This window comes from Passer domesticus, chromosome 2 (genome assembly GCF_036417665.1).
Source record: "Passer domesticus isolate bPasDom1 chromosome 2, bPasDom1.hap1, whole genome shotgun sequence".
Taxonomy (NCBI): domain Eukaryota; kingdom Metazoa; phylum Chordata; class Aves; order Passeriformes; family Passeridae; genus Passer; species Passer domesticus.
Window position 1 is genome coordinate 16,942,622 of NC_087475.1, and position 20,612 is coordinate 16,963,233.

At 44.2% G+C, this 20,612-nt stretch overlaps 1 protein-coding gene across 4 annotated transcripts in view; it reads right to left on the reverse strand.

The window, feature by feature from the left end:
* The window catches only part of NHS (NHS actin remodeling regulator), a 243,706-nt gene that overhangs the window by 35,172 nt on the left and 187,922 nt on the right, over positions 1-20,612 (reverse strand). The window contains exon 1 of one of the 4 annotated variants that reach the window (XM_064407591.1): positions 11,909-12,004. The exons of the other annotated variants lie outside the window; for them this stretch is intronic. Coding sequence (XP_064263661.1) covers positions 11,909-11,930 — 22 coding nt within the window. The 5' untranslated portion in view covers positions 11,931-12,004. Of the gene's footprint in view, positions 1-11,908; positions 12,005-20,612 lie in introns of those variants that run through there. 4 annotated transcript variants of the gene reach the window in all.

Below are 20,612 nucleotides of genomic sequence, written 5' to 3' on the forward strand. Positions count from 1 at the left end.
AGCTTACTCACCTTAGGCACTAAAATTTTTTCTGCAGACTTGCACTGTTTTTTCTACTGTATTTCAAGCCCTTGCTTACCTCAAATGGTCCACAAGCCTCAAATGGCAAATGCCAGCTTGCAAATCTAACCAGGAGGTGAGCTTTGGTAGCTGTATCGCCTTGCATGTCCCTGCAGAGGTGCAAACCTGTAGCCATGCCAGCTGGGGAGCCCCTGTGGCTCACACTGACCCACTCACTCCCACTTCGAAGTGAGACATCACAGCCAATGGCAACTAGCACATAAAATGCATCATGAGTTAAGCTAAAATGAATTTTAAAGTGTTTACTTCTTTTAAAGTGTCGTAGGGTGTTAATAAAGACCATAAAATAGGCCAAGCTTCATTGTTATGGCTAATATGGCTTTATGAGCCCAAACCATATCCTATTGTTTGTACTCACATTTATACTAATAAGCCACATATTCATGCACAAAACCTAATTGAGTTCTGACGGGGTTTCTGAAAAGCCACATCTGCTGAAGAGCTTCAGGGTTTGTCAGAGGCTGCAGGGGTGTGGGCCACTCTCTGGTGAGAGCTGTCATCCAGCACATAGCTGCAAACAGCTAATTCTTGCACATTTGTAACTCCTCTGCCTCTGTGCACGCATCAGACCCAGCACAGGGCAGCTTTCAACACGTCAGCTTTAGCACAGCAAATACACAGAGTGGCAAACAACTGCTCCCTTAATGTTCATATAAAATTATTACCTTTTAAGTGTGGGCAGGCGTTCTATTATGACCATGTAACAACCCCTGCACACGAAGAAGAAAACCAGAGGGCATGGATGAAATGGCCACTTTTCATTGCATGCAGTCAAAACCAGAGCAGAAACGTCAGGTGTCAACACCTACTGGCAGCTATCAAATGCCACCATGGAATGACTGCACTGACAGCAACACTGGGCAGGAAGTCTTCAAACTCTCAGCTGTAAGCAGTGGTGAAAATTAAATAAAACTAATCTGCAGGAAATAAGGTTCTTGGAAAAATACCCACAGGAAAAGAAATTTAACTAGGAAATATTTTCAGGAAAGGAATAAGGCAAAGAACAAAGGAGAGCTGGGAGAAGGGCATTGGGAGAAGGGAGAATTGTCATTAAAGTTATCATGCAGAAAGTGTAAGTTAAAAGCGGGGTCACTGAGTAGCAAGCAGTGTTTGACCTTAATGTATCGTGTAGCAAGTGCAATGGTGAATCAGGGCAGAGGGCACTCCGGGGACACTCAGATTTATTCACTATGAGCAAAGTTGACAATATTTCCAAACACAGAGAAGCAAACAACTGAAAGTAATCACAAAAGTTACTTTCCTCAGGGGAGATTTGTCTCCCTGGAGAATTTCTGTAGCCTAACAGATAGGCTCCTCAGTGATTTTGAGTACAAATGAGCCTCAGAGGGATCTGAAGAATCCTCTAGCAGCACCTGTCCCCCTCTGTTCACTGTGGAAGGACCATGAGAAGACTGACTGTGAGGAGCTGACATGTTCATCACCACCAGGCACCAAAAGGGGGGGACGTCACTTTTACGGGGTAGCAGGGCTGCCTACTTGGAAACAAACAGGAGTCTGCAAAGCTATGGATAGGTTCTCACATTTGTTGTTGTATATATTTAATGACAAAGTAAAGTGTAAAATTGGATCATAGACAGGTAAGCTACCAAGGCATAAGGTGAGTTTTAACTCAAAAGGTAAAGCATTGCCCTAGAACCTGAACAAAATCTATCCATTTTTATGAAGGAAGGGATAAACACACACATAAACATGACACCATAGGCTGGGCCAGGTGCAATTTTGCTGTCCTTACTCTGTCCTTCCTGAGCCATGGATCTGCCTCACTTCTCTGGACCCTGCAGCTGTGTCAAGACATCAGGTCTGGCCCTAATTAGCCCCCTCCCACTTCTCTGCCTTCTCTTCTCTGCCCCTCTTCTTTCTGTGTGGGTTTTCAGAGTGGTGTTAAAAAAGGGAAGTGCTGGAAGAGGTGCCAGACTGCTCTAGAGGCTGAGATGCTGTACATGCTGAACAGTGAAAGGCAGACGACACCCACGGATCCAGCACAGCCCTGATCTGGCAGGATCTGTGGAGGGGGGAGGTGGCAATGGCTCCTCACATCCTTTCAGCTCCCGTAGCATCTGCCAGCACAGGCGGAGGGGAGCCACACCAGCCAACTTTTTTTTTATAATATGGATCTTGTTCATACAGTCAGAGACATTTCATATACAAATACAGATCAGTTCCCTGCCATCTGCTTATTTCTATGTAGCATCTAAAGTATCATAAGGGTGTTACAGAGAATATGAAAACAAGGTCTTACCTCTACTGCTGAGCTTAAAAAAAAAAAAGAAAAGAAAAATAATAAAGGAGAAAATATAGGTGTTGGTATGCAGGGGAAAGCTAAGAACTGAGACAGCATTTTCAGTCGTGGTTGCCTGGGCTGCTGTTGTTTGTGGATGGAGTTTGGCCTGATAGGTGGATATGCTGTCACATCCCTGCTCTGGGCCTGGTGCAAGTCACCTCCTGGCCTTCAACATCCATCTCTTGTCCTGCCAGGTCCCTCCTAGCCTTTCCTGTGGTCATTCTACTTGTGTATCTTAAGAGCAGAAAGCACCCTTTTATACTAAGCGTTTTCACATACAATTACAGGCCTTGCATTTCTTGTGCTAGTCCAGGAATACCTCACTGGTGGGTCTATTTACTGCTATAGTCTTGCAGATAAAAGTAGTCATTTTTCCCCAGTAGGACATGCTCCAAACCTTTGCAGATGAGCTGTGGTTTGTATGCCCAGGCTGCAGTTTTGGACCCACAAAACGAGGGGGTCTTACAGGACAACCAACCTTCACCATGTACAAGCAGCTCCAAAGCACTGCCCTGGATAAGAAACAGGTGGTTCATTACTCAGAATTAACCCCCCATGGTCAATAGAGAAAAAAGAGCCAGGTTGCCTGCTCCCACCAGAGCCCAGACCCACACAGCAAGGGAGGACACAAGAATTCACTGATCATCTGCCAGACTCATTATCATTCAAGGATCTTTAACTACTGCATTTAAATACAGCTAATTCTGTTAAATCAAGATTGTTTCCCTCACTTGCCAATTTGATAATTTCATCTTCATGTTTATTCACATTAGTAAGTATTGATTTCCTCTGGGATGCAGAACATTTTCTTGCAGTGAGGGTGAGGTCTGCTTAGCAAGGTTTTTGTTACACTTTGAATTTCTGAAGTTTGAGTATTGTATTACTTAACATACTTTCATTGCATCCAGGAAAAAAGGGATTCTGTGCAAGAGCACAGAAATGAAAATACCTAAAAAGTGCAACCACCACTTAGCTAAGAAAATGGAATTAGGCAAAGATTAATTTAAATGCTTTTCATTTGAGTTATCCTTTATCCCATCTATTAGCATCCTGATTCCTTCTGTGTTTGTAATATTGCACAACAGCAACACTTTAAAAATACCACAGTACTTCTCCACTCTACAAGGACCAGAGCAACCTCTGCACAGCTAGTACAACTCTCCCTATTTTTGGCTAGATGTTACACTTACTTCTGGGATGGGAAAACTACAACAAAAATTCAGCCCATCAGAAGAACTTACTTAAACTTTGAAGATTTCCATTTAGAGTTATACAACTTCTTTTGCAGATAGTTCTAAAGGACAGTGGAATCATTTCCAAGGCTTTAAGAAAGTTCTGTCACTTCTGAAGTTTAGCTACACCCATGGTAACTTATGACTAAATGACTAAGGGAAATATTTGCTAAAGGGATGGCTCAAAGACACTCATGTTCCTTCCCCTTTGATGCTCTTCTGTGGACACTCAGGGAGTGTAGGGTGATGTTGCTCCAGAAATAATACAGCCAGAGGAAACCAATGATAACCAACCAAAGCACCAGACATGCCTCACAGAAATAAGCCTTGAGAAAGGACTATGGGCAGAAACACCTTTGTCACCCCATTCCTGAGCCACTGAGACAGATATGTGCCCAAAGCTGAGCTTATTCATATAATCCCCAGGGCAATTTTTGTATTCAGAAACTCTTTAATTTGAGGGCAAAATGACATGAATTTGTTGTCTACCACAGAAAGAACAACTTTGCAACAGCACTGTCACTGCAGGGTTTGTGTTGATTCATTCATCCCAACAGGAGAAAAATGTCTCTTCCTCCAGCCAAGTCCATACTCACCCCAGACCTCCTGCCACGAGCTGAAGCCCCATTGAACTACAGCTCTTTTCCAGCCTTCCAGCTGTCATCATGCCCAGCCATGCTGATGGGGGCTCAAATAATCAGGTAATTAATCCTCCATTAACATGAAACCAGGGAGACTTGGGGGTAGCTGTCGTCCATCAGATGCATATCTCAGCAGTACCTAACATAGCCAGGTGCCTACATAACACTGGTTTTAAGATGGTGACGGCCAACTCATCATGATTGCTAACAATTCATAGTAGCAATCTTTCACTTGGACTGATCATGATAGGAGGCTCCTACCAATTGAAAAATATTCTATTCTATTCTATTCTATTCTATTCTATTCTATTCTATTCTATTCTATTCTATAATTCTACCCTACCCTATTATTTCTACCCACATGACAAACACTGCTAATTTTATCCATAAGCTTCAAATTCATGGTATCTCCCAGTCTGACAACTCACTGCATGCAGGACTCTGCAGTACTGTGTTGGGAGGTTATGGACCAGTACAAGCCAGTGTATTGTGTATATGAGGCAGTGACTCTGGAAATAATTCAGGGTCTAGCTAATTCTGGCTGTGTTATCTGGGGTCATTTCCTACTCTCAAATTGTGAAAGTTCTTCTTTAATGTAACAAAATTACCTCTGTTTTTAAACAGTACATTATACTGGCAAAGCAGCTGCAGCCATGCTGACAGAACTGCATTTTAGCAGTCAGTCTACTCTTTGCACCTCCATATTCTTCAAAAAGTACATGATGCTGATAAATGGTAGCAATGGCTTTGGCTGGCACAGTTTCACCGGTCAAAGATCACATTCTTTTCAGAGCTTTGTCCCATACTTTTGCACAAGCAGAAATGAATTGTGAAGAAAATCAGCTTCAGTATATCCATTCAGACTTGTTATGGGCAACACAAGCTTTTAGATTCAGACCACATGAAAGGAATTTTAAAGTGTGGGGCACTACAGCTTATACTCTCAGCTTCGTTGACTGCAATTTCCTCCCCTTGATCTTCCCCACTTGACCTACTGAGTAAATATGTCTTCCCAGGAAGTATAAATTTCCACCCAGCAAAGCTGAAACCCTTTTCATGGGGTCCCAAGCTCTTCAGGGTTGCTTTGTTTGCCAAATCCTATTCTGATAGCTCACAGACCACAATTCATAATATAAATAAAGTTTATTGCATCTCTTGGAGGTACCAGAAACTGCACAGTGCCTCTGTTTAAACAGCTGCCAGAAGATCGAGCCAGGGCTCTGCCTGACTCCAAAAAAGTTTCCAATAATCCTATGAAGACTTCACTGTGATGCTGGCACCAGAAACAACCTGGGACTCACAAGCTGACTAGGTCATGTAATCACCTTCCTGCAGAGAGGATCAGAGGTTGCAACAAGGCCAGCCCAGGGCAGGATGACGGGTTTGGAAAACAAGCAAGGCTTACTGAAAGGATCAGGGCAGAGAAGATGGATTCCTGAAAAGTTGCCAGTAAGTGTAGGTGTTGTGAAGAGGCACCATAGAAAATGCAGAGGAAAACCGGCATGAATAGTAGAAAGTGGAAACCCAGTGCAAATTCAGAGCATGTGACTAGAGTAAACCAGACTGACACATCAGCCAGCCTTTGAGTAGGATAAACACTTTCTGCTACATTTATGCAATTGTGTACAACTTACAGGCTTTTTTTCAATTTTGCCTCATATGAATAGACGCCTGGCACTGCCAAGGCAGAAAGGGGCAGTCATATGTTGAGACAGGACAACTAAAGACAAAAGATTTTATCAAATTTGGGAGACCCCTTTCCTCTCAGGTATTCGCTGGACTTCTCCAGCATTGAAAGAGTGAAAAATTATAAAAGGCAGGTTTAGGATGTAAGTCAGGACAATCCTGGACTGATCCAAAGAACCAGTACTGAGCCTTCCAACCATGCCAGAATGGGAGATCCTGAAGCACATTTCCAGGATGAACACCTTTTCCCCATGGCACTACTAGACCCAGGCTGGTGATACTGATCCAGTGACTGCGCCTCTGCTCTGGCAAGTCTTGATGCTTACAGAAAATCACAAGATTTGGATTGGACTGTAACCTTGGAGTTTTGGAGCTGTCTCAGATTGGCATCACATGTCCATGCACACCATGAAAAGAAAAAGAAAGCACATTACTGTTTGTGCAGGTTGAAGTTGAGGAGACTATCATTTAAGCACTGCACACCTTGTGTTTAAAAGGCTATTCAAGGTATTACAGTAATTTTTCTCATATTACAGCTGCAGCATCTCCAATGTACTCTGCCTTCCCAAAATGCTTGTTAACCCAGGCCTCCTGAAACACATCTGCTCTTCCTGCCATCCAAACTACTCTAGTGCAAGTCAAGTCCCTTTCCTACAGATCATGAAAGAACATATTAAAAATAAAATTCAGTCATCAAAAATCTGGGAGGAATTCAGTTCAGCAGGAATTCAGTTCATACCACCAAACCTTGTTTTTTTACATTGTTATATGACACGTTCACTGTTTCACAGTTAATTGAAAAAAGTGTATAATCACTGAACTTTACTGATCTGTGGTAAAAATGCAACCATGAGCTACAATTAAATTCCTAAACCACTGATGGACAGGTTATATTATTTATTGCAGGCTCATCCCAGCATTTGGAGTAAGACATTGAAAGTAAAATGGCTTTGGTAGGATAAAGATGAGACATGGGCTGGAACGAATGAATTGCAAAGGAAAATTGATCCCTCCCTTAGCATGGCTGCATTTGAAGCAGGCAGCCTGCAGCAGGGGTGTAGCAGGGTGGTCACACAAACCCCACCCTGGCCTCGCTGCTGGCCAGCTGCAGAGCAGAAGCCCTGGGATGCAGGTGGGAATATCAGCTGGCTCACGCTGCAGGCTGTCAGCAGCACAGCAGGTGAAGCTCTCCAAGGTCTGAGTGCTACCACAGCACAGGCAGTGAATAATACCTCGTCAGCAGGCCACATTATTGAATAGCAATAACTTTTCATAATAACTAATTAATGTCACATACAGACCAGACACTTAGAGAAAGTGCTATAGCTCTTCCTTCATCAAATTGCAGCGCTGAGGTTGAGCTTTACTCACCTGCTGGACTGGCAGAAGAAAATACCTGCATGAGAGCCAGAACCTTTGGCAGCTGTGGGCTCAATCAAGCTGTTTGGCACCTCCCCCAGCTCTATGTGCCATTGCTTCTGAGGCCATCCTGCCTGGACAGCAAACTCTAGAGTATTTGGACATCCCCCACCTATCCCTGACATGTCCTCCAGCTCTCGCCCCCAGTGACAGCTCAGCCCTGCACAGGAGGCTCCCAGCACCCCCCGTCTTGGGCAGGGCTCACACCTCCCAGAAGAGCACTGCCTGGACCCACAAAGGTTCCTTGGCAATCCTGAGACCCTAGGGAACCTCAGGAAAAGTTTATTCTGGCAGGCTCAATAGTGTGGGCATGGTCTGGACTCTATCCCCTCACTTTCCCTGTGCCCCAACAGGGGGACACATCTGTGACACTCCATGACGAGCACGTTGCCTTTTCATTCATAAAAGGCAGCCTTGTATCTTTAATCACTTTGCCAGATAATAGCAAAGAAACAATTGATTGTCTGTGTTATCAGACACTATTGGAAAAGTCTAGATAAGGATGCTGAACAACCTAGTCTTATTAGAATTCCACATGCAAACACTTCCCCATAATCCAGAGTCATCTGTATCCCGGCAACCCTTTAAATTTCATTCTCACTGAATTGCCAGATCTTTACAAAATATAATTACAGTCTTAATTTGGATGATAAATTTTGATTGCTTGTGCTGTGCCAAAAAAAAATTGTCAGGTACACAAAAAAATGAGGTGCAACTGTGAGATATGAATCTGCATATTCTGACATTGGTTCATCACCTTTCTTCTTATCAAAAGTTTGGCTCTGATAGCTAGCAATGAGGTTATGTAGGGGTAAATAGGCAGGGACATGCAAAGACAGTTTTCTGATGCCATCAAATGAAATTTGCACTAAAAAACAGGGAAGAATTTGAAATCTGCAGTTGCTTCTGAAGATTATCACGATTATGAGGATTATATACTATTATCATTATGAGGTAAATTATGTGCAGCACTGCTGTGCAAAGCAGAAGAAAACACCAATCCTTCCAGAAGCAAGAGACTGTGCAGAACTCACCTTTTGTCCCACTGCCTTGCCCCCCTCCTTCAATTACTGGCAGAAAACAGCACACTGCTTCATAGTTACATCCAGATTATGTGGATAGTTACAAATATTTTTTCAAAACATGTAGCCAAAAAAAATTATTCCAGAGGAATATAACCACTGCCTACTCTACCAAGAGAACCCAAAGGAGAGGAGACAGCCCTGCTAGCAAGCCATGGAGGTTACCTAGTTTCTGATTTACCAGAGTACTGCAGTCCAAACCCACTTCAGTTTTACCCTGTTGAAATGCCAGGGGGGAAAGATAATTACTCAGATGACAATGGCATAAATGCAATTAGACGTCTGACCTTAGTGTTTCTTGGTCACATGCACAGAGTTGAACTAATTGCTAAATTTGGGGCTGGGAAGTTCTTATTTTCCTTCTTTTCCACTGAGTTATTTGCAGTTTTTCTGCATTCCTGAGAAGGATCCTTTCCTCTGAGAGATGTCATTCCATCCCTTGAAAATTATTTCCTCGCCTCCTGTGGGGGCTTTGGGTACCCAGCCTTGGTCCTCTTTCTTATCTGCTTCTCTAACTTTGATCACCATTGTATGCACCATAAAATACCTCTCTGATACACCTGTCAGCTTAAATTCATTCTCATGGAGGGTATGCTGTCCTCCCCCGATGAGGACCATGCAAGATGAGAACAACTGGAACAGTGAGTAAACTCCACCACAAAAGCACGCAGAAGGATCACAGTGTAGATTGGAAGTCACACCGGGTCACTGTTACAGTATGAAAAATGTGCTGCTTCCTTGTGAGCAGTGGTCAGCTACATCCCTCAGGTGAGGTCTGTTTCCCTAAGGCTCCACAGCCCCAGCACTCTCAAGAGACTACTCCAAACCAAATGTGATTTTGTCCAGAGCCTGATGTAAGCAGACGCAGTTGCCAACTAATGGTAAAATTCAAAGCTCACTGAAGTCCAGAAAGATACTGCAACCTCTGCAGTCATGTCTGTGCCCTGGGTCCCATTCCCTAACAATCATGTCCATCACTGACACATCAGCAATGCTTTTGCTGACAGTAGCTGTACAAGGTTTTACAGCTGAACGGTCTGAGGCATTGAACCATTCCCATCCCTTTGGTGGTAGGAGCTCAATGGGGCTAATATTGCAGTAGAAATGGAGGGCAAGAAGGAACCACGTGAGAATTGTCTGGTCTGTGACTTTCCAACTCTGAAACACAGCTAAAATTAACAGCAAATGAGGTACCCACCTCCAGACACAGAAAATGTTTCCTATAGTGAATTTTGACTGACATGTGACCAAACCTGTCCTAAAAATGCCAAAATGCAATGCCAAGTGTAATTCCACTACTCTAAAGTTGACTAAGTATTTTTAGTTCATCCCAATTTTATTATTCTTAAAAAGCCTAAAAGAAGGGCATCCTATAAGCTCCATAGGAGCCTGTCCCAGTGCTTTTATTTCTCTTTGTGCTTGGAAAGGTCTTGCTAACCTTCCCTGCTGCAAAGTCAGCTGGCTCCTAAGGGGGAAGGCTGCAGAAGCGGGCATGCTGGCTGCAGTCACATGCAGCTCCCCTCTTCTTTGGATATCAGACTCCATCTCTAGTGCCATGAATTTGCAACTTCTCACCTCAGATGAACTGAGCTGAGACAAAAATGCCAGAATTAGTGCCCTGGCCCAAAATCCAGAACTAGTTTTCATACCAGGCAGTGAGGGAAGTGGGAATGCCTAAGCCCCCAAAGGAGGATGATGAATCATTGCTTATTCCAGATGCAGAACTCTTTGTTCTCCTTTAAAAAAATTAATTTCTTTCCTTCTGGTAAAGGGTGTCATGCTAGAATCACAGGAAAACAAGGTTGCCTATCCACAGCAGCAGATTCAGCCTGGCACTAGGGAGATGGAAAGTTTCCATATGCCATGGTGACTGGTTCAGTCCAGCCTGTTAACCATTCCCTGCACCCAACACTATTAAGCACTGTTAGTGAAGGCAAGCATTCATCTGGATGAAGACCAAGCTGAGAGGAACATGCCATTTTTTAAGCCTGGTTTTTGTCTCTGAGTTACATGTTCCAACACTAAGGCTCTAATGTTGAGAGGACTGGCAGAAGAGGTTACCAGATTTACTCTTCCTCTGCACCATGGCATGTTGCAGGGGGAGGAGTCCAAAATGGCCCCTGTGATGGCTGCCGGCATCTTCACAGTAGCTGCTGAAAAAGAGGCTTATTCCCCCCAGCTACTCTTCAGTAAAAGCTTTCACTAGGGCAGCGATGGATTCCTCAAGCCTTCAGCCACAGCAGGAACCTCCTGAAGGACCATTTCATATTCAGAAGGAATCACAGTGTTCCTATTTCTTTCCTGCCTCTTTCATTCTTGAGCCCAGAACTCCCATCTTTGAGCTCACAGTTGTCATGACAGACTACAGCAGGAGGTCTGTGGCAATCACATGAACATCCCAAGTTCCTAGTAAGCAAAACTGCAGTCTGGCTTCCTCAGCTGTCTTGAGTGCTCTTCTGGGTGAAAAGACAAGCAAGTCTCACCTCTGGGAAATGGAATCCCAGAGAGGAATGTGACAAGCCTTCCATAGACAAATGGACTTTTGGCATTACCCCCTCTGCCTTTGGACCCAGCATTGTCACAACAACCACAAACCCAAACTGTAAGAGTGATACCAGTATCTGAATACTTGGAAATAAAACTGGGGATGCTTTTCACTGCCTGCCATCTGGGCTGAGACACTTTACCCTTGAGGGACCTGTCTTAACAAACTTATTTATCTAAAAATGGCTTGATTGCTTCTGCTGATTCCAGGAACTAGAGACAAAATAACCCTCTCTCCACAGCACAGTCTGGCATCCCACTGATTTCTATGGAAGACAGCAACAGGGCAAATGCAGTGGAGGGAGCAGCACACAAGTGGTTAATGCATGCCATGAAGAATTATACATACATATACTGTCTAACATAGCCAGAATCTTTTATGTTGACATTTTCCATTCAGTGCCACTAGAATTAAAATGCTCATAATAAAAACCTGCCAATCAAAAGCATAGAAATTATCACCCAAGCAAAATTCATTTCTGTCTAGATAGTTGACCAGAAGTCTTTCTGCCTCCTACAAGCAACATTAATGCCATCCATTACAACAACAAATGCCAGTCAAGTCCCTTTCTTTCCACCTGTGATTTTAAAAGTACATTTCCTGTGCAGAATGCTGTGTGCTTGGCAACCTCTGCATCTCCCCTCCTGATGAGTAGCAGAAATGCTGCATGCTAAACTCTCCTGTAATGACATGGATTCCCACATCACCGAAAAATTCTCAAACTACCCAGGAAAAACTTCAAATAACCTGCAAGGTATTTAAAAAACTACAGACAACAGCAAAAGTCAAACCCTCAAAACATACAGAGAGAGAGAAGAGAGAGAGAGAGAGAGAGAGAGAGAGAGAGAGAGAAAAAATAAATGCCCTCTGCTTGATCCAAAATAACAGAACAGTTCTACATAGGAAAGAAAATTCATTACCATTGTGGGGACCCTCAGTCATTTAGAGTCTCCAGCCAAGGCTGAGAGCCATTCTGAGACTGCAGGTTTTTCCTTTAACTTCACTCCCCAGCTCTGTGAGGAACCAGTTAAAAATGACATCACTGCTCATACTACCCTCCTCCCCCTCCCCATTCACTTGCTAAAAAAGCTGAGGCTGCTCCTCTCCCCCTGCATTGGCTCCAGATTTGGTCCTCAGTGCTCTCGACAAGTTCCTGGTCTGCAGCTGACTGCGTGCATCGGTGTCAGTGCGGGACGGAGGATGTGTCTCTGCGCTTCTCCAGCATCCCTGCTGGCACCCACTTCAGAAATAAAATAGCCTTTCCATTAAGAAATCAGAAGAGGTCTAGCCTTGCGATGTATAATGCATTACACAACCAGCTCCATTTACAGAAGGCAGACAGTCTTACTCTTTGAAGTGGAAGGGAGAGAGAGACCCTCCAAGGGGCTCTGCCTTTCACCTCATCTTCCTTAGAGGAGAGGACTCTCTCTGTGGTCTGCTGCATCCTCCTTGCATTAGGACTGCAATCTATCTTTTTTTTCTATTTCCCTCCTCCTGAGTGTGACATCATCAGACACCAACTCTACTTCTGTAATAAAAAAGAATCCCAAGCAGTGCTACCTGGGACGAGGTCATCTGGAGGACCCAGGTGATCCTGGCTCCTGAACAAATGTTGCTTCTTACAGAAATACTTTGCTCTTACACAGTGCCATCGGGATTTAATAACCCTGCGCTTGCTGCAGACCAGGAGACCCAGCTGCAGGGCTGAGACCAGTCTCGTTTCTATCCCTGCAAGCTTCGCTGGCATCACCAGCGGGCAGGTGCCTCCGGAGCGCTGCCCTGGTACGCATCATTCACCTCGCAGCTCCTTGGCTCCCCCCGGGCTACTGGGAAGGATGCTGCAGCAAAACCCCTCGGCCAGCACTCGCGTCTGCTGCAAAGCAGCCGGGCTGCGAGCACCCAGCTCCCGATACTCCTCCGCTCCGCTCAGCCTCTTGAGCATCACCGAGGGGGCCTTTGGAAAACACGGTCACCGCTGACTGGGTGCAGGAGCCTGCAGCTCCCGGCCAGCCGCAGAGCAGGGCCTCTTGGTTGCCAAGGGCAATTTCCCCTTACCTGCATCTTCTCTGCCGGGAGCTGAGCGTGCCCAGCCCCGGGGCAGCCAGCGGGGAGCAGGGGGGCCGGGATGGGCCCCTGCACTGCCGCGGGGGCGGGAAGGGATGGCGGCTCCGGGATCGGCAGCCTTCCCTCCCTCCCTCCCGGCGCGCTCCCATGCTGGCAGCGGCAGGCACGGCAGTGCCAGCGGAGAGGAGCCCGAGTGCACATGCATATGTATAACACACGCCTCCGTGTACCTGTTATACAGACACAGAGCTGCACGAAGATATAAACACAGACTTGCCTTCTGGATCCCTCCCCGCTTCCAGCAAAGCTGCAGACGTATCCGACACTGCACAAGTAAAAGGGCCGAGGGGATAAGTAATTTAAAAGATGTGCAGATGTGGCACTTAGGGACATGGTTTAGAGGTGGACCTGGCAGTGTCAGGTTAATGGCTGAACTCCGTGATCGCAGAGGTCTTTTCCAATTGAAATTATTCTGTGATCTTATGATACGACTGCATTAGCAAATGTGCTCTGACTGCTTTTTGTACTACCTGCACACGAGTATGGCCCTCGCTGCAGTGCTGATTGCAGGTGAGTGCCTGACACAGGGCTGTACAAGCGTCACAAAACTTATGCAACCTCCTCTAAAAGGGGCAGTGGTATGTCACACACATCATGTAACCGTACTGCTTTGTAAGCTAGAAATGTCTCACATGGAGGGGACTGGAAAGGTCTTTCAACAATGAAACCCCCTCTGAACTAGGAACATGCTGGTGCATCAGGTCCCAGAGAAAATCTGTGCTAGAGACAGGGAGTCAGTGGGAAGTTGAAGGAAGTCAGCAAAAACCCTGCCTTCAGAGTTTATTCATAACTCCCTCCCCATTCTTTTTCAGACCTGTGCTTTGCATGTGGGCTGGTAACACATTCTTATCAAACACCAGAGCCTTTCTGAATGAGCCAGAATTAAAAACCTGACATCTCCTGTCAGCTGGGACAGAACAACATTACACACTCACAAAAGGCAGGATTTCCACTACAGAGTGTCCCACTCCATCTTTCAGCAAATATCTCTGCAGAAGAAGATCTCTTCTCTTCTTCTGCAGAGCAGATATCTCTGTGATCTCTTCTCCATATCACAGCCCTAGCAGACTGCACTCATCCTCTCCAGGCAAGCAGCAGGAAGAGGTCTCTGGCACAGGCAGAGTGAGCCCAAGACTGAGGAGCGATGACTGTGGTGCATAGGGATGTGGGACCATCTCAGAAGCTGTGTGAACATCCAGATAAATACAAAAGACTGTGTCCTCTGCCATCACTCATCACTCATTTTTCTATCTGCTCTGGTAGGGATATCACAGTCTTTAGCAAAGGGGGATCCTACATACACGTAGCAGCATCAATAACATCTCTGGAGCAACATCGATTATACATCACATACTAGATCAAAAGACAAAGAAGAAGAAAGTGTGCCAATTCACCACATTCATATTTCATTTCTAAATGAATTAAGTGTTTAACTCAGTTTCCTAAGGAAAAAAGTTGAACCTGCTGTTGCCTGTCCCCTGCATCCAATCCCCATAATTTTTGAGTTCCCTTCCCACATTTGCCAAAATAATTTGATTATGTTCTATATAATTATATACCTACAAATTTAAGATGAACAAAGTAATTTAAAAAACAAATCAGTGCCATTCCCATTTAGGACAAACAGGTAAAATTTTCACTGGGAATCTGCTGGCTGACTGGCCCTGTGCCAGTGGTGGTCCCTTTGCTGCAGGAAAGAGTGTCCTCTGGATTTTCTGAAAAGGCAAAAAACATTTCAGACAGTGAATTACAAGTGTACAAATACACATGAAGTTCTTCTTAATTTTCTTTGGTTAATGTGACAATTTATTTAGTGTTTTTGTTTTCTCTTCCTAAATCTGCTTCTTATGGGTCAGCACTTTGGAGCTCAAATGCCTATGGACTTTATTTCCTGACGAAACCCTTGAATACAGCCTTCTCATTTTACTTTGGTTCTCCTAAGCAATGGCACTGTTTTAATCTACAGACATTTTAATCTACAACACTGGCAGACTGCTGGCTGGTTATAACAGCTCCCAGACCCGACAAGTTCCACACTCATTCCTGGTTGTGAGATGTTTTTGCAGGAAAGCAAACAAATTCATTCCTGTAAGAAAGAACAGGTAAACCAAGTGTGGGATTGGGTGGTGGAAAGATCCCAACAGAAATAAATTAGGGTCAGAACTTATACAGAGATCTCAGAACACTCAAAGAGGCAGAAATCTTTTCAGTCAGAAGGAAAAAAAACTTGCCCATCTCTCCCATCATTTCCTCTCCTATTATACTGATATTACCTAACTGTTTTACTTGGTGAATGCAGATTGTTTCAAGTTTTTGCGTGACTGAGTTGAAGATCAGTGCTCAAATAAATGATCCTCAAGTAGCACTACTGCCCTAATATATGCATTTCAGTGTACCTTGGGGTACCTCCAAAGCAAATGGGGCAGAATATGTTCTATATTATAGGAATTCTCCACTTGCCTTAGCAAGTGCACCTTGTTTGGGAATTCCACTATCTTCTTTTCTCTAGTTATATGCCTCCCACAAGCACAGTTTAACAAGTGCATTTTATCATATAAATGGGTGTTTCCCATTTTGAGAATCCTTCAGAGGTAAGCTGAGAGTCCTGGACTACTTTCCTGCTCTGACCAGTCTTTAAATGCAATCAAGCCTGGTAACAGACACGAAGGAGTCAGCAGATGAATGTCACACATCTATTTCCTCTGCTATTTTTAACAGCACAGAGTGTACTAAAAGAAAGAACGGAAAGTCCTCCTCTTTAATGATGTCCCTGAAATTTTTGAAAAAATCCAAATTTCAATACTCTTCCATTTCAACCCAAACTGTTACAAAGTAAATCAAGGTCACGGCTGTCTGTCACTTTCCCAAATTACTCTTGAGTAAAGACAGCCCTCAGCCAAATAGTATCAGTCTAAATAGGAACTCAGCCTCTTCTGTTTCATTATCCCAGAGAGGTTTCAATTTCAAAGCTGACTTGGACCACATAAAAGGTAGCTTTTAAGCAGGAGCAGTATGAATATTTCTGCCTCCCCTCTATTTTACCTTCTCAAGGAAAGAAAGAAGAAAATAAGACCCAGTACCAGTTCTGGTGACCTGACACAAGAGAAGGAAGCAGAACACAGTGATATTCCTTTGACAGGAAATCTCAGTGCCATTATTTCATCATCTGTCTTCCTTCCTGCTCCACTTGGCAGCATGCACCCTAAAACCAGGCTGCTCCAGCCTGTTGCTCCCATTTCAGAGGAGCTGGCCATTGTTGGCAGGGGCATTGCCAAGCACCCCACCATTTGGCAACAATAGGTGACAACTCAATCAACCCTGGAGATCCTTACTGGTGTTACCCTTCTTTTTCATAAGGTGCAGCTGGAGCAGGTCCATAGAAAGGCCATGAAGATGATCAGACGACTGAAGCACCTCTCCTATGAGGACAGGCTGAGAGATTTGGGGTTGTTCAGACTGGAGAAGAAAGAGAAGTCTCCAGGGAGATCTTCTAGCTGCCTTTCAGTGCCTATAAGAAAGCTGGAGAGAGACTTTTTCTAAGGGCACGTAGTGACAGGACAAGGAGTGGCTTTAGGCTGAAAGAGGGTGGGTTCAGATTAGAATACTGTGAGGGTGGTGAGCCACTGGGACAGGCTGCCCAGAGAAGCTGGGTGGTGGAGCTCCATACTTTGAATGTTCAAGGCCAGGCTGAATGGGTCTTTGAGCAACCTGGTCTAGAGGAAGTTGTCCCTACCCATGGGAGGGGAGTTGGAACAACACAATCTTTAGGGTCCATTCCAGCCACAGCCATTCTTTTATTCTGTGATGATTCTATGGAATGTGAGAAATGGAGACAAAAAGGAGGAAGAGAAAATAAATGTAACACCTCAACTTCGACGGTATTTGTGTGTCAGATGCAAAACAAGAATTGCAGAACAGGATCCTCTCACTGACCCTTCTTTTGTCCAACAGTGCATCACTCAATTTGTCTGAAGCCTTTGCTTAGCCCCAGGTGACTGTGCTGGGGCTATTAGAAGAACTGAGCCCTGAGTTACATGTAACTATATTATGTTTATTGTTTGTCACTAGTGTTTCCAGCCTTCCTGATTCTTTTTCACAAGATTTTCTTCTTGTTTATTTCAGAAGAACTACTGACTGTGTCATAAATATTGATGTTTTATTTAATGTATTTTGCTTTTACCCAGGCAACTTTGTATTTCTGCTTGCCAGGGCTCTGCATTTCAAACAGCTAAAGACAGTTGTTATAATACAGACTAATAACTGCTTGAATCGACAGCAAGGTTTTTTAACGCAAATAGAAATACAAGTCACATTCAAGTAACCCACTGCCTAAAATAGTAACCATGTCATTGTCCTAGCCCAACTGGTATCTGAAAAGCCTGCAAACCATCCAGCAAGAACTGCCCTATTCTGACCTGTTAAAACAGAGCATAACTGCAATAATCCCATTGTATTTAATGTGCATTTTACAGCAAGCTCTACCCACAGGACCAAATAACAACCTAGGGAACTATCACTCTGTACTGACTGCATTGGCACAAATCATTATTACTTATCTAATAATTACTATCACTTCATGGAAAATAGTTGAGGAGTGTAATTTTCACTGCTTTACTTTCAGTGCTGCCTCCTCACTTTGATATTGAGTTAAACCCTGAAGAAATATCTGCTGAATTTTACTGACAAATTACATTCATCATCTATGTGCCTGTCTTGTCAAGCGTCTGAGATGTAATACATATTAAAATACTACACATGAATTTCCTGTTAGAACACTTGGCACATACTGTGCTTGATTTCCAAACCCAAACCAATGCATTTATGATCCCCAGAGAGCAGCCAAGCTTCAGGATTAGTGACCTCTATAAGCAGGGGACACAAATACAAGAATCCAGTGGGTATTATCCCCAAGTGAGCTTGCCATCTGCTGCCCCAGGAGAACCACCCCAATTCCTTTCAACGCACACAGAGTTTGAGACAACTGTGGGAATTCTGTGTTTATTCTTCCATATCCATTTGCTTTATCCATCAGCTATGAAGGAATAGATTACCATTTGGCCTGTGAGTGCAGTGCTGTGTTCATGCTCTGACCAGAAAAACATCAGCACACGGTGGCAGGGCTGAGCCATCCATCTGGAGCTTCTGCTCTGCTGGAGAGGGTGGCCAAGGAGGTGGCAGCTGGAGCAAGGATGGACATGGCTGTGGCAAAGGCAGGAAGAAATTAGCCTAGAAAGGATACGTGTGACCCTGTATTTCTCAGTCTTACTGCACTTGGCTGTGTGTCTCTGAAAGTTGTTTGCCACTGAAAGTGGGACGAAGAAAGCACCTGAAGATGTGCCTTTGATTAAGTGACATGGCATCTCTTCTTAAAAGCTTTGACCATCTTCTGCTTTTAGCTAAAAAATAGCTTATAAACCCAGTGTCTGTCTCATTGCCTTCATGACAGTGCAATGGGAGAACAATTGTATTTTATCCCTGTCCTCATAGCTGCTGTGGGAAAGAGAGGGATGTGCATACTCAAATGGGAGTGAGAGATGTCCTGATCCCACATGCTGTCTGTCAGCCACAAACAGCTCAGAAAAGGGAGGAAAAGCAGAAAACCTTGAGCCTTCCTGTCCTGGACATAAATGGCCATTTATTTCAGAAATGAGCAGCCTTCATAAGAAAGGGAGTTTGCAGTGGTCACTTCCAGCTGGAAAATAGTGAAATCTTGTCCCAGATGGAGCCCAAGATTCCTACTTGCATCCCAGTGAGGCCAAGGCTGTGAATGCCCCAAACACCTTCTGCATGTCAAACATTTAAATGGATGGTAAAAATGCTTAGTCTGAAAGACAGGAGCCTATTTGGGCAGGCTGGTGACTGAGGTAGATGTGTGCAGCAGCAGTGACAAGAGCTGCAGTGAGCAGTAATCCTCTTTGTGGATCAATCTTGAAAAACCAAAAAAAAAAAAAAAAAAATTGCAGAGAGCTATGCGACACCATGACAACATGCAAGGGAATGTCATTGTACAACTATTTTCCCAGAGTTTCACAGACAACCCCAAATTTTGTGAAAATATTGACAGGCCAAGGGAAAATCCCAAGTGCCATTTAATTTTGACAGATGAAAAAAATAATGCCTTGTACAAAGCATGGTAGCTTGACGGTCTGCTTTGTCCCTTTTTATCAAGGACCAGCTCCCAGAGGCAGAAGCCTGGATAAAGCACATGTCAAATACAAGGAATGAGAACAGCAGAGAAATTTTATGATTAAATATGTACAAGGGAGAGTGGAAATGGGGGGAGGGAAGGATGTACATACAGTATATGAAGTAAATGGTGCAGAAGAGACAGACACGGCAATGCAGAACTGCCTGATGTGAAACTGAAACCCAGGCTGTCAGGGAGGCATGACCTACCTCATTTACTCACCACAGTCTACAATTGGAAGTCATCCCAGCAATTTATCTCAATTCCTTACTCAACCACTTAGTTATTTGATAGGAAAATACTTTTTTCTGCTAGCATGTATGAAACCTGGCTAAACTCCTATTCATAGCATATCTGGGACTAATTTTAATAAAGCCCTTCCTTGTTTGTTGCACTCTTCTTGAAAAGATGTTGTGAAACAGTTACACAGATAGTATTATCTCACACAGACCTAGTACCATTCCATTTGGTACTGACAACAGTGACTGAAGATGGTTAGATAAATGTGGTTGGGCATTGCTGCTGGTAAATGAGGTAAATGCCTTCTGGCTGTTCTGTTTCTACACTTCCTCAATTGCAAACACCCTTGTGTACAGCCTTTTGGTTGACTTAGCATGGGCCAGTTCATGTCCTGGGGTGGATCCCCACAGAGCCAAAGCTGCTCCAGCTGCCTTGCTCCACCTACTGTGCAAGGTTATTGCACAGGGTTCATGAGGCAGGAACACAAGGCACCATGGATGGGAATTAGAAAAGGTAAAATAATTTCTCTTTGACAGGATTTAAAATCTGCTTCCCCGGCCCTTTGAAATATGCTTCCTAGCAAAGCTCCCTGTTCAAATAAAACTAGTGCACTGTACAGTGGATTGGTCACAGGCATCTTTGTTCTGCACCCACAAAAAATTGGAAGTGACACTTTACTTCCATTGCAGACCAAACATCAAGCAGAGTCGTGTCCCCACTTATAGTTTATTTAAAGCCATAGATGGCTTTCTAGGGATCAAAGAGAAAGGGATATAGGAGAGGGATGCTGCTCAGGGGAAGACTGGGAACAAACCAGAACAGTTTCTTTGACTGCTCCATGTTTGCTTTTTAAATTACTGAAATGTAATGTGGCAATGAAGTTACCTAAAGCATGAGACACTGAGTAGTGGGCTCTGAAGCTTTTTCAGTTTGTTAGTACTTACTGCTCTCTGCAGTACCTGTCACAAAGGTAAGGGATTAGACTGGTGTAAATCAGCGCTCTTCCATGAAGAGCAGCCACAGTGGGAAGCCAGGCTAAAGGCTCAGAGGGCTTCAGAAGCTGAGAGTACAAA